General features: G+C 35.8%; 1 protein-coding gene across 12 annotated transcripts in view; it reads right to left on the reverse strand.

The window, feature by feature from the left end:
* The window catches only part of SLC4A10 (solute carrier family 4 member 10), a 181,171-nt gene that overhangs the window by 25,616 nt on the left and 141,038 nt on the right, over positions 1–14,517 (reverse strand). For all 12 annotated transcript variants that reach the window (XR_014694506.1, XM_084524194.1, XM_084524193.1 and 9 more), the window contains 5 exons: positions 13,976–14,122; positions 12,908–13,008; positions 11,326–11,500; positions 10,992–11,125; positions 10,239–10,484 (listed from right to left, as the gene is read on the reverse strand). Coding sequence is in view for 11 of the 12 variants with exons in the window: in XM_084524194.1 (XP_084380320.1) it covers positions 10,239–10,484; positions 10,992–11,125; positions 11,326–11,500; positions 12,908–13,008; positions 13,976–14,122 (803 nt within the window). In the remaining variant the exon portion in view is untranslated. The remainder of the gene's footprint in view (positions 1–10,238; positions 10,485–10,991; positions 11,126–11,325; positions 11,501–12,907; positions 13,009–13,975; positions 14,123–14,517) is intronic.

Raw genomic sequence — 14,517 nt, forward strand, 5'->3', positions numbered from 1 at the left:
TCAGCTTTTGCCATTCAACGATAGCAGAATCAGGCCCTAACTGTAAAGATCGGATCCTGCTTTCTACTGAAAGAGGTAAAATTGAAATCAGAGTAGATCTTTGCTTAGCATCATAGAAATGGGAGATGGAATGACAATCCCTCTCCAGCCCAGAATACACAACTGGAAGTGCCATTCAGTGCCAGAATATAAAAGAGTAACTACCAAAATGTGGCATTTCATAAGAGATGTAATTGCTGCATGATGACTATTTCCCAAAACAACTGACCGACAAGGAGGAACTCACATTAGAGAAATAAGGCTTTCTACTTTCATCTCTTAAAACTATTAGTCTCTTTCATCATCATTTTTACTCTAACAGACTGGTCAATTCTCAGGAGAAAAAGTAAAATACACTGAATTATTAACCACTAACACATCTTCCTATTTTCTTGATAAATTATTATTCAGAAGGTGGAATTAAGTAAAATTGCTTCTTGAAGGTTCAAATGTGCTTACATCCTTTTAAAATTGTTTAAGGTGCTAGGCATAGGCACTTGCCCACTGCAAGAGATGTATGTGAAGTTTATGCTGTTACCAATGAACAAGAGACTGTACATACATCTATTAGTACATTTTCTAAGCAACATACTCAGCTCCAAATACAGTAGCAACTAAGCCATATACTGCTATGCCTATTGGTGGTAACAAGCTAGCAATCACCTTTGCTATGCCAAAAGATACAGAAGGATTAATTTGATTCTTTTTCATCATGGCTAGGAAGAAATTGCTTTTTTCATGGCTAGAATATAGGCAGGAAAGAATCTGACATTAGTTGTGGTGGCAAAAGCATAGGTGTCACTACAGTAAAAAATAATAGCAATAATAATAATAATAATTAAAAAAAAAACCCTCTGCTGCCAATCTGATGATTTTTTCTTAAGTTTCATTAATTTTAGGCAACCATCATAACTTCACTGTGCATGACATTTTCTGCATTGTTCTGTTTTCAAAAAGCAGAGCTAGGGTTTGACAACCACAGCTTCAGGACACCTCAAACTACTATTAGTGTTCCCCCAAAGGAACAATCATTACTAACCCTATTAGCACTGAAAAGACTTGTCTGTATGACCTCTCTTCCTTTGGACAATGGGAAAAAGAATATGGGTTGGTAAATTAGAAACTGGTTGTTTTACATGTAAAGTTGTCCCCTCCCCCCCTTTTATCAGCAATAAAATCACTGTTGCTCAGCAACCAGTCAGGTGAAAGGTTCTGTACTAAAACAATCCTGAGTGTACCTTCTTACTACAAAACAAGAAACATATTCCCTAGGCCTATTTACTTGATCAAAATTAACATAAGTCCGGTGCAAGAATCCCTAATTTCTACCTCTCATCCCCAATTCTTCAAGCTCGTTCTCCATGTGCTTATGAAGCTCCATTGAGCACACCCTCCTCCCCACGCTGTGCAGCATGGTGTGAGCCCATTCTGCTGCCATTACAATGTAAGAACTTGCATGGTGTTTTTGTGAGTAAATAAATAACCCTTACACGGTGCAGCTCCTTTGGAAGCCTCACGGCCACTCATCCCTAGGCAACTGCCATTTTACAGTATATTCTTTTCAAGGCTGGGAAACACTTCCTACTAAGTATTTTATGCAACTCATAAGGTTCTGTTTTAGAGTTCTTGTATTTCCAGCATGCACATACTAAAAACTACATCTATTAATACTAGATAAGGCTCTGCTCTATAAAAGGTACAACTGGAGCTTCTTCATGACTAGCTAACACACTATTTCCCTTTCCTGGAAGGGAAAAATCTCTTTTGGGCTCACTTAATATAGAGAATGAGATTTACTTTATATGAATATTTATATTTATATAAAAAAAATACAGGCAACTATGACAAATAAGTTCCAAAATGTGTTTGGTTAAACAACATGTCTCACAAAATATCAGAACACATATTTGGTAAAGAGTAGGAAGCTTTTCCCCTAAGAAGCAGACTATGCTCTATGGGTATGCTGTGCATTGATAACATAGCAGAGTAAGAACATCATAGGAAGTTGAGGATAACATCACTAATTTCATTTTAAAAGTAATGCATTATAACATACACATAAGCATTGCTAATATTGTATTTACAAGGCTGAAGGAAAGCTCAGCAGTATCAGAATGCCACTCATGTTTAGGTTGTCTCCAAATATACTGTTTTCATGTGACTCTTATGAGTACTTGAAGAGTCCTTCTGTTTGTCCAGCTGCTACACAAAAAGAGACAACAGCATCATAGACTTCATCTCCTCTGCTGTCCCATATGTACAACACCTGTATATCCCTGGCATTATATTTACTATACTCCTTCTCATGTCAACATTCATAACGATGAAACCAAGGTCTCAGTGGAAAAGAAACTGGAAGCAAAATAATTAATACTGATGGGAAATAGACTTGTCAGTTGAGTTCTATTCTCAGTATCATGAAATCCTTTCAAGGCACAGCTGTCACGGCAAGATGATTTTTTTTTTCATTTATTAATGAGATCTGCCATCCTGAATTAGACCATTGAGTCATTAAGTTAAGTAGCCCCTCTCTGACAATCAGTAGGCATCTAAGTATATTCTACAAATTTGGAAGTCTATATAGCTTAGTTGGTGAAGTTAAGGAGGAAAAAAAACTGTAGAAGTATCTAAATATTACACTCAGCAGCACAAAAAATTCATATACACATAAATATATCTATATTAATATATTGGGGGGGGGGGGGGGAGGATGATGCAACTGGTGTCACAGTGAACAAATCACAAAGAATTGGGTTTCTTTGGACAGCTCCTAAGAAGAACTTTGTTCTCCCAAAGGAAAAGTCTAGAAAACAGATTTATAGTTATATTGTAGTTTTGTTAAACTTGTCTGTCACTCATAAAGACTGGTCTTTATTAGCTGCCAGGTGCAGAATGCAGTCCACTCATTCTTAGCAATATTATGGTATGTAACTGCTATGGAGAGAGTTTATCTTGAAGAAAATCCGTGTTATTATGTGGGACATTTCTCATTTTCATTATTCATCTGAAAGTTTTCACTCAGAAATAGTTCTAGGTTGTAATCTCACCCCACTTCCAAAGCTAAAAAAATAAATCACTTATATCTGAGAAGAGATTTACAAACTATATGGTCAGATTAACATTAATTTTTGATCATTCAAATGTAATGTTCCAATACACAAATATTGTAAATGTAATGTAAATGTAATTGTAAATGTAAATGTAAATGTAATTTACAAATACTGTAAATGTAATCCAAGGATTGTACATATTTTTTTCCAGATTAAGACAACATTGTATAGACCAGATGATTGCCATGCAGAATTACTTAACACAGAGATCCTATTCCAAAGCAGAGGGTGTAGGGAATAGGAAAGAATGAAGCTAGGTGAGCACCTACTGGACTCAACAGAAGGAGAAAATAAAACAAGTCAGTTGGGTTGAGGAGAGATAGGGAAGTCCTGGAATAAAGCAAAATTATTTCTGGATTCCAGGATTTGTTAGGAAGCAGAAGAGAACCAGCACTAAAAAATGGTGATGACAGTAGCATGGTTCTGGGTAGAAGAGGGACATTCTTAGGGGAAGAAACAGAGGATACCGCACAGTTACTTAACTGTAGGGGAAAAAAAGTTACAAATGGGGGAAGGAAATCTATATTCATATCTGACTACAAAGAAATCATTACATGAACTGGAATTCAATGGTATGTTTGGGATCCCAATGAGAATCCCATGTGCTCATCATTAGTGACTACTCATTCCACCTGCAACTCAAGGAATACAAAGAAGAATGTAATTTTCATCCAGTAATAATGTATTTGATTAATATCAATATATTCTCTCTCTCTCTATATATATATATATATAGAGAGAGAAAGATTTAAAGCTTGTTTGTGCAGATAGTGGTATGCACAAAGCTGATCTTCACAATGACTTCTAGAAGCAATGGTTTTCTATAGCCTGCAAAAGATACTGAGATTGACATGATCTTGGCTCCTTAATTACATCAGAGTGGGATTTTCTACTCCTAATTCTTAAGTGCATGTCAATACCAAGACAGATTGTAATATGCATATTACTATGCCAAGAAATCACTTTAAAATTATTCAATGTAATCTGTTAATAATTGAGTAACTTCTGGTAAAGAATTATTAAAAACAACATGAATCTACCTCTCTGAAAAAAAGGATTGATAAAAAAACAGAAGGTATATAAAGTCCCAAGATCTGAACCTTGCTCAGAGAAATAGTTTATCTTCTGTATTCATAGACAGCTATCTTAAAATGTTTGTCTTTTAAAGAATACTGGATTGTTTTCTAAATCTCATTATTTTCATCCAGGATTTTCATTTTGTTTTCCTTTTGAGAACCTCTATTTTCGATCTACTCAGTAACAGAGGTCTCCTTTCCTAGCAATATTTAACGTACACATTAAAACTGATGTGCATTGGTGTTACAGACAGAATTCACTAACTGGAGATATATTTGCTATGGGAGTAGGAAAAAGCAGGAGGAGGAGAATGCAGAAATAAAAGAGTTGCTATGCCAACCTACAAATGCTAATGGCATGACAAATACAAAAAGGTCACAGTAAAAAAAAAAAAAAAAATAAGAAAGAAAAAATAGAAAGCCCAGACCAAAAAATACGCATATTTCATTTAACAAACACTACAGCTACTGTATTTAAATTCCTTTAAAAAATGCATCTTAAGGGAAAAAAAACTGCACCTCAGCAGCAAACTGAAAATCAGGTTGCCTTTGTCCTTTTTTTTGATCTAGTTCTTAAGTCCTTATTACCTATAGTCTAAAGATGGCACTTTAAGAAAAAGTTAACCAGATTTTCCTGAAAGATCATCTGAGGATCATGACCAACATTTTAATGCAAAGTAACAAACAAACATAACAAAGAGAAAGAGTAAAAAGTGCATCAGGACTAGTTATACGCTCATTAGATCATGCAACAAAAGATACTTTTGTCTTTTTGAATTTGATAGGATTCTGTAAAAAAATAATATATTCTACCTAAAGTTGTAAAATAATAAATAAGAATACTTTTAGGAGGAATTTGAGCTGATTTCCAAATATTTGGGTATGTGCAATCTAATAAAAAATAAAACAAAGCTGTTCTAAATGCTCTTTTTATAGTCTTCTAAGGTTTATTATGGCAGATACTAGTAATGATTTCTATGCTCTTAAATGTAAGAGGAGAATGTAGTGAAGTCTTTTCTATCAAAATCCTGCAATGGAGATTGTTTATGACAGAAGTCAAACCCACCCAAAATACGTCTTTCTCACTTGAAATATGGTTACAATCTGTTTGAAATACAAACCATTTAAAATGTTTTCTTTGTCTTTCTAGTACTCCAAAAGATGATACTAGCAGCACACCAATGACTTTTCCTGAGTCAAAGTCATTTCTTCACCAAGACAAAGGCAACAATACTGGGATGCAAACCTATGGACATCAGAGCATCCTTAGAAAGGCCACATGATACAGGAGAAGGGCTAGGCCACAGCTTAGACCAAAGCTTCAAATATATTCATTACCCTGACCTATTTATCTTCTTTTGTTTTTAGTAGACAACAGTGAGAATACAGAAAACAGGAATTTTACAGTATAACCTGAGTTTTCTAGTACAGAATTGCAGATTTGAGATAAAGATTTACATAAGCTTTGGCAAAGCATCCAAAGAGAAATGAGTTGCTCAACCTTTTGAAGTTCACCCATTGCTAATTAAAGAACTGCCAAGGCTTTACTAACAATTAAAAACTTGTCTTTAAAATCCCCAAAGATAAAAAAATGCAAACAGCTGTTTTAATTAGCAAAACAGCAGATACTAATTAGCTTCTGTAACAGAGTATGCTGGTCCTTTAAGGACAGGACCAGTTTCAGTTCAAGTCTGCTACCCATTTGAACTACAAATAGGACTGGAGTCAGATGCTGTAGAAAAGTCTTCTCATTTCTCATGAAAGTCCCCAAATTCAAGTCCACAAAACTGAGATTTTTACTTCAAGTAAGTTTTTGAGCTTACTTGTCTTCTAGTAAGATCCTTCTGGAACTTATGGATCTTTCTGGAATTGATAAAGACATGTGGAGTTATTCAAACAGGTCCTGAGGGTAAGCCAAAGCTGTTCCTGGCTGTCTATGCAGAAGGAACCATAGCAGCAACAGTAACTTTCTGCACCCATTTTCACTGGTAAACTGGGTGCAAGGAAAAGGCTGGCATCAGATGAAAATGTTTACAAATATGCTGAAAAGGGAAAATCAGTTTTAACAGTGAGGGAAATGAAACCAGTCCCTTGAACTCCTCCTGGCAATGTGTGCTGAAGGAACCAGACTATTAAGAAAACACTGTTGGCCTTTGGAATATGGAATGAAGGGAGAGATTTTTCCTTGAAGAAAGGAAGATGAGGTCTTTTCCATTTACCTGGAAGCAAATGGACTACGATGGCTTTTTTTCAGATGAAATTTGAAGGAATACAGCTCTGAAACTTAGGAAAAATGCCCCTGTAACATAATTGAACTATGGTGCTGACTCTGATTTGCTAGACTGAATGTTTGTTTTCCTTGAACGTTATTTTGAAATCATATTCCAGACTGTTTGTATTTTAACTAACTTCCTTTTTGAAAAGTTGTATACTTGTTTTACCTTCATAATGTCTCGGTCCAAATAGGTTAAGTGCTTTTGGAATTATTTAAACACATCAGGCAACCCATTTAAAAAATTCTTGAACCAAAAGAAAGTATTAAGCATATAATTTTTAAAAACTGTAATGCTTTTATTTTCAAACTCAGTAAGGTTTCAAGCTCTGCCAGTAAGCTTCTCTGACGGCACCACAGGGCTCCATGGAGACCTTACAGCAGTCTTCTAGTACCTCAAGTGGGCCTACAGGAAAGCTGGGGAGGGGCTCTTTGTCAGGGATAGGACAAGTAGTAAAGGTTTTAAACCAAAAAAAAAAAAAAAGGTAGGTTTCAAATAGATGTTTAAAGAATAAATTCTTTACTATGAGAGTGAAAGACTGGAACAGGCTGCCCACAGAAGCTGTGGATACCCCGTCCTTGGAGGTGTTCAAGGCCGACTTGAATGCAGCCTTGAGCAATCTGGTCTAGCAGAAGGTGTCCCCATGGCAGGGGGCATGGAATTAGATGATCTTTAAAATCCCTTCCAACCCAAACCATTCCATGATTGTAACATTTGAGAAAACCGGACTTGGTATTTGAATGAAAAAGCAATCATGTAACAATGTAAGTTCTATGATTTTTGTTAATTAGAATTTTATTTCCCTCAAAAATTTTTTTGGTTTGTTTTTTCCCAGAATATTTAAAGAAAGGGAAAAAAAAATCACACTATTAGCTAGATGAATCATCATCGCTATCAAACACTGTATATCACAGAGACAGTTAATTTGCTGGGTGTTCACACACTCCAGATACATCAAGGAATGTAAAATTCAGTTTTTCAAGGACCAAACATGACTTGCAAAAATCAAATGTTAGCCTCAGCAATATAGGTACAGTTATATCGACATTTCCACTGACAGGTCTTTTTTACTCAGGAATTTTTGAAATTTGAATTGTTTATTTTTTATCTTGTGATGATCACATGCAAATGATAATTGAGATACCTTCACGTCCTGGGCAAATGGACAATGTGTCTGGACAGAGTAATATGCACATATCTGTGCTGCAGACTTGTCGAGTTCAGGATGCACCCAGAGTTTTGTGAATGCACTGGTAATTTGGACAGCTGAGGTGCAAATGCTCCAACACAGCATATCTTTCAGCTCTCCCAGTTTTTGGGGCCAGTTCTGAAGAACTAAGACAAACCATGGTGGAGGGGAGGGGAGGGAACAGAAGAGGCTGGAATTACCACTTCGCAATGTTCAGTGCACAGATCCTTGGAACAAGCAGATGGGCTCTTAGACAGCAGAGCAGACAGTGAATTAGATGCAAGATAATCAATATGCATACTGATGTCTCCAACAATCAGGTTTAATGTAAAAAATATATAAGCCACATCTCTTAAGAACTATGCTGCCTATATGAACTATTATGCCTACAGCTACTCGTTTTGACATTAGAGGGGTCAGTTGCCATGGTCATAATATTAGTAATAAATAGGCTGTTGCTGCAAGTAGAAGATATAACAGATGCTGTAAGTGCTGAGATAATGTAAGAGCTGAGAAGTCAATTTATTTGCACTATTCAGGGTGAATGAATAACTGAGAATATACGTTTGAAATGATAACCCTATAAATAATTGTACATGACCATTTTATCATACAATTTTGATCAAGATACTTATGTATTAGCTTGAAATCATCAGGCAGTAGTCAACAAACATCTGGAAGATGCTTGTCCTTCAGTAATTGCATTTGGAAAGCTCTAAAACTTTTAGGCTGGTATTCCAACACTATAGGACAGGTCAATAGCTTCAATTGGAGGGTGACAATTGCTGCCTTTTTTCTTTTTTTTTTTTCTTGTGTGTGTGTGTATGTGTGTGAGTGCGTGCCCGCTCTGCATGTTCTGTATTCAAAGACAGTTACTAACAACAGGCAGCGAGTAAAGAGCACTCATCAAAAATCATTTTGGCATTCTGATCAGTGAATGGGATTTTAAATAAAAACAAATACATTGATTTTAAATCTAAGGAGGAGAATGATAAAACTTTATCATAAAATGTAGAGATACCTATCACTGTACCCCTATACAAAGCAAGACTGTTAATTTACCTTTCTGAAATCTCAAATAGATTTGCAGCTAAAAACAAATAAAACCAGCTTACAATGGATACATAACATCCCTATTTTTGTTTTTCATTACATATTTTAACATCTAAGATCTGCTTGCTAAATGGTTTCTGAATAAAATTTTGTCTTTGTATAGTATTTCAACATCTGTTTGTCAAAACAATGTGAGAACATTTTATTCTGTTTCCCTCCGCAACAGCTACTTTGAAGTGGTATAGGAAAAGAAAATCCACAAATACTGTTCTATATAAGGCTCTTTAGAGTAAAATATCAACTTCATTAAGTTAAACGAGATCAGGATATAATCTAACTGCATTCATGGTCTATTCTTGATGTTTACTGCCTTCTCTTCAAACTAAGATTTCTTTGTCTACCAATTAAACTCTTAGAGAAAAATACTATTTTTCTGCATGATGACAGAGCATGTCACAGCAGAACTAACTACAGTTTCTATATTTTAACTTGTTCTTTATATTAAGATATGCACACTCAGATTCAGGTTCTACTACCTATTTTACTAGTGATGACAACATATTTTCTCTGTTGCTGTGTTTTGTTTTTCTCAGCTTACAATGCAAATGAGACATTTGTTTGAGACACTCCTGTTTTTCCACTGAACAGAAGACATGGCACTGTTCAAGCATTGTTTCTTTTGGGCCCCACCCTGCTCATGCAGAGGGTTCAAATGGGTTCACTGGAATAACAAAGACATTTCTGGGGGCGGATCTTCTCCCAAAATGCTTTTTAATGACATTTTAGTTGCTGGGGTGACTAGGCTTAATTGGCCTCAAACCAGATTAGGATCTTGTCCTTTATTAACACTCCTAATCAAAAAAACACTCGTCAAACCTTGTCAAACATAGTAAAGCACAGGTGCTTAAATGGAGTCATATTAAAAACCTTATTAAGAACAAATTGATTATGACAAAATCAATCACTTCTGAGAAGCACCTAACAACTCTGAATCCTCTCCAGTTCTCGGAGCTTGAACCTTAGCTGCCATGGAGTCTAAAATAAAGGGAGGTACATCAAATTTTTATATAGGTGAATATCTCAATTTGAAGAAAAAAACAGATAAATATGATATAAAAATATGCCTGAATGCTCAATAAAATATTATGAAGCACCAGTACAAAGTTATACTAGAAGTTCATTGAGTTGCACCTGATTAAATAAAAATGTCAATAAAAACCTAAAGCTGACGTTGCTCTGAGATTCTCTTTTATTGTAGGACTCCCAACTTTCACGCATGTAACCCTTCCAAAACTCCAAGTCAAGATATTTTTTACTTAAGATTAGAGTTTGATACCTCTAGTAATGACTACTTCCATTTGCCAGAATCATGTCTAACTCAATGGCTTCTACACGTTAAATTCACAACTACTGCAAACTTTTCCTGCTGTGCACTAGACATCAGAAACATCATCACCCATGAAAAAACCCCAGTGGTAAGAGAAGAAATCGTACTTACGAGTATTTAGTCAGAAGATCCAAATCATTATGCATGTTGATTGGGTATGTTTCACTGAGATGAAATAGCTTCTCTAAGGCCTCATAAATGAAAATGATGCAGATAAGAGAAGCAAAAGCTTCTTCAGTAAACCGTGTAATATAGCAGACTAGGGAGCTTGCATCAGTTGCAACAAGGATGATGCACAGGATTGCAGTCCACAGTCCAATGCTAGCTCTCAGAGAAAGGTATGACAATCCATACTCTCTAAAGAAAAAATAAATAAATACAGTTTAACTTCTGTTCAGCCACAGTTTCCGAGATGTAGAAGAGGCAGGTCCAAAGTTGTTTTTCCTAGGGATGGGTTTATTTTGGATACAGCTTGGGGGGCAGCAGAGGAAAGGCAAGGAGCAGGTAGGAGGGCGGGGAGCAGAACCAACCCACCCTTTTTGCATTACCAACAATAGACTTCTCACAGTCACTGAATAATTTTCAGTCTCCAAAAGCCTAAGCAGTCCACTCCAAAACAAATTCCTGATCTTATTTCTTCAGATCTTGGAATTTGGTGATCAATGTTTCTAATTTTACCCAAAAACACCTTAGCAATGATGCATATCATGATCTCACCCATCTCAAACATGTTTGAGTACAAATAAGTCAGTGGAGTAAGTCTTTACCTTGCATATAAGGATTCCATAAATGTTATTTGGACATACACAGTTAGCCATTTCATTTAAAAATGTTTGAAATTTTAAATAGCTCTACTCCACTTACTTGCAAAATTTGAATAAGATCTTTTCAAACACTAATACTGGTCCTGTGCTGCCAAGTATAGTGAGGGGCTGTCCACCAAAGAGAGAGTAGGCAATTCCAGTCATGGATGCTCCAAACAGCGATTCTATTGCACTCTGAAAATGATACAGATTGAAGTGTCTATAAATTTTCAATTAGGTTCTTTTAGCAACGTATTGATTTGTCATCTTCTAAACACTGAAACACAAGTATTTTAAAGGTTGCACCCTCATGCAACAACAGTAATAATAAAAAAAATACTAACCACAAACCTACAAATGTAAGTTTGTTTTGAAAGTTCAGATTTAACACATACTATACGACCTTCAGTTGCTTCTCCTAGTAGACCACCAAATGTGATGACAGGAGACATGCAAGCACAGTAGAGAAATAAAAATGATGCCAGACACTGTAGACTGAGAGCATCCCTGAAGTCACTCCAGAAGAACGGAGCTTTTCTTTTTATATCTAAAATCAATCCTCCAAAAAATCTAAAAAATAAAAGAGAGAAAACTAATTTTAAAAGTTTACTGAGCTTTTTTCCATAATATTCCTTAGTAGCTGCAGAGAAGCTATGCTCCCTTCATCAAGTGATACATCCCCTTGTAATTCATCCTTCTCCCCAGAAGAAAGTTTCTGGGAACTTTGTTCTGGTAACTTTAACTAGGAAATTGTTTTTAAAACAAAATAAGAAATTGTTTTTAAAACAAAATAATTTGCATGGTTCTGTTTTTAAAATTTTCATGTAATCACCCAGACCCAACTTCTGAACAGTTGTTAGTTCCCACGCATACAACTCTAGTATTTTTGTGAAATAATTCTTTGCATTTCTTTAATGAGAGAGCTACTACAGTGCCCATTTGCCCACACTTCTACATGTAGAGCACATCACATTCTCTATTTGAGAACCTCTTCCTACATACACTTGGTAACAGAATTAAATCTAGGCCATAACTTTCCAAGAACAAGAATTGTCATATTTTGTCATTTACGCTACGCTAAATACGATGAAATATTTAGGAACAGACAGTCCATTACAATAAACAACAAAGTTAAAACAAATATCCCACAATGCTCTTTTTCTCATATGCACACCGTATCAGATGGTGCTGAGGTAAAGTGGGGAGACAAAGTGTTACCTGCTCCAAAATACTAAAATGATCCTTCAAGCTTACAATAACAGATTCACCAGAAGAAGAATGACTTACAGACAGACTGACCATTACACACCTCTGCTGCACTGTGTACAGCAACACTGCATGTTTAGCCTTGTGTAGGTAGGAATGACAGTTAATTATCAAGAGGCAGCAAAGAAAAGGAAATGTCTAATGTACAGCTACCAGCATGATGATGCTGCACTATGGTAACTCCTGATAGCTGATGGGCTTACACTACACCATATTAGACAAGAGAATATAATTACTCCTTCGAACAAATTCTTCCCTCAGATGCGTGTGTGCTGTAGCCACCACAGAATTATAGTCTCATATACCAGGGCTTACTGAGGCAAAAAAAAAGTGCTACTGCACAACCCAGAAAATTCAACAACAAAATAGTTGTAAGCATTCGTAATATATGTGACAAGACCATTTCCAACTTTTCCTTCAAACAGAAATAAGAAATGTTAACTGATTTTAACAGCAGTCTGACCTTTATAAATAATCAAGAATGGAGCTTGCAGTAAATACAATGTGAAAATTTAATTCCTCTTGTCCTCTCTACAAAGTAGCAAGTATTATCTTTTTCAACTACATGGTATGCAAATCAGGAATAAGGCCTCAAAAAAAAAAAAAAAATCATATGCCAAGCTAGTTACTTAAGAGGGAATTGGACCATTATTTTGTCTTTGAAAGTATACCAGTTAGTACACTTAAAATTTTGAATATAATTTCACTAACTTTCCAGTGCGTTGCAATTCTGGTCCAGAGTGCCCTCCAGGTTGTTCTGGATCCCCATGGGCTGCAGTCCCATTTGGCACTCCTGGGATCTTACGCTTCTCCTACCAGAAGGAAAAGATACTTTTCTTAGCTCTTTACAACCAAACACAATTTTGGTAAAGAAAATAGACTTTGAGAGTTGAAAGACTAAACATCCAAATTTTATTGTTAGATTCACCAACGTAACCTCTTCATAAACAGTTCTGTAACCAGAAATAGTAGAAGGAACTGTGACCTAAAAGAAATTTAAAGAATTGATCGAAGAAAATCCTATTATCAGAAAGTATTTTTAAGAACAGCACGGCAGACTGCTTTGATCATTTCTTATTCTTACCTGGTCATTGCATTTTGACTTCACTAGCAACTTAGCATAACCAGCAGCAACTATTGACAAGAACTATGAGTAACAAATCTTACACTATATGTCTGAAATACACAGCAAAATTCAAAATGGATTAGAACTGTCATCAAAGAATGGGAGAATAGATAAACGATGGAAAATCTTTGTGAACAGTCACTGTTCAGTAACAATCCATGCTGAGTAATTAGACTCAATCATGTCATACTATAAAAAAGCCATCAAGAAAAAAGGGATTCCTTTTTCATAACCTTTTCTGCTTGTTTGAATCATCTTCTGAGGAAAACTGCACCTGTAGGAGGATATACACTCACATGCAATGGAATATTTGTGTTTGTCTTTTTGTTTCAGAAAACTAGGATACCATAAGCTTAGAACAAAAGCAAACCATGGCTGTTTGTGATGATCAAAGACACTTATAACCACTTACTCCTCAATTTTAAGATCCATCTGTCTTTATTCAGGACAGACCTAGCATTGAACTGCACGGACTGTCATCACTATATTATGTTTTCAAGACAACAGTTCTCTTTAAGCAAAGTAACCAACAGAAAGAACGCAAAATGTCTATATAGTGATTTTGCTAAATGCTAAATTAATGAGACTTAATTCTACTCAGCAAAACTTCATTTCATCACAACCTTTAAAAGTACTTTTTACAATGTACAAACCTGAGAGGGAACATTTTTAGGTGGCTCTATTCGAATTGTTGGGTCCCATTCTCCAGGAGGGAGAACTGTAACTTGATCAAGAAACTCATCAATTCCAGACACCAAGTCATTGCGATCTTTTGCTTTGTAAGCAACATCATGGAACACCTGTGAAAAACAAAGAAGAGAAAGAGATGGGAAGAGGAACACCCATAAAATATTTCACAATGGCCCCTACTCTTCTGAAGTTGAAGTCTCAGCTCCAACTGACTAGAAAATCTGGTACGTAGTTTCCATAGCAGTTTCAGCTAAACTGGTGCTAAATATTCCAAGGAATTTAAAACTCAATTATACCCCTGGAAATTAACTGTGAAAAGTGGAATCCTATCTGTGAAGATACCCTTGCATGTTACTCTTGTCTCTCATTTTGTTACCTTCTTATGGCAGCATAATCTGGACATAATCTAGGCCATGAAATGAACTTAAAATCTATTTGTGCATGATTTCAACTGGACAATTACATATTGCAGGTTCCCTATTACACCTCTTCAGTCACCACAAGG

Source organism: Aythya ferina (genome assembly GCF_964211825.1).
Source record: "Aythya ferina genome assembly, chromosome: 6".
Classification (NCBI taxonomy): domain Eukaryota; kingdom Metazoa; phylum Chordata; class Aves; order Anseriformes; family Anatidae; genus Aythya; species Aythya ferina.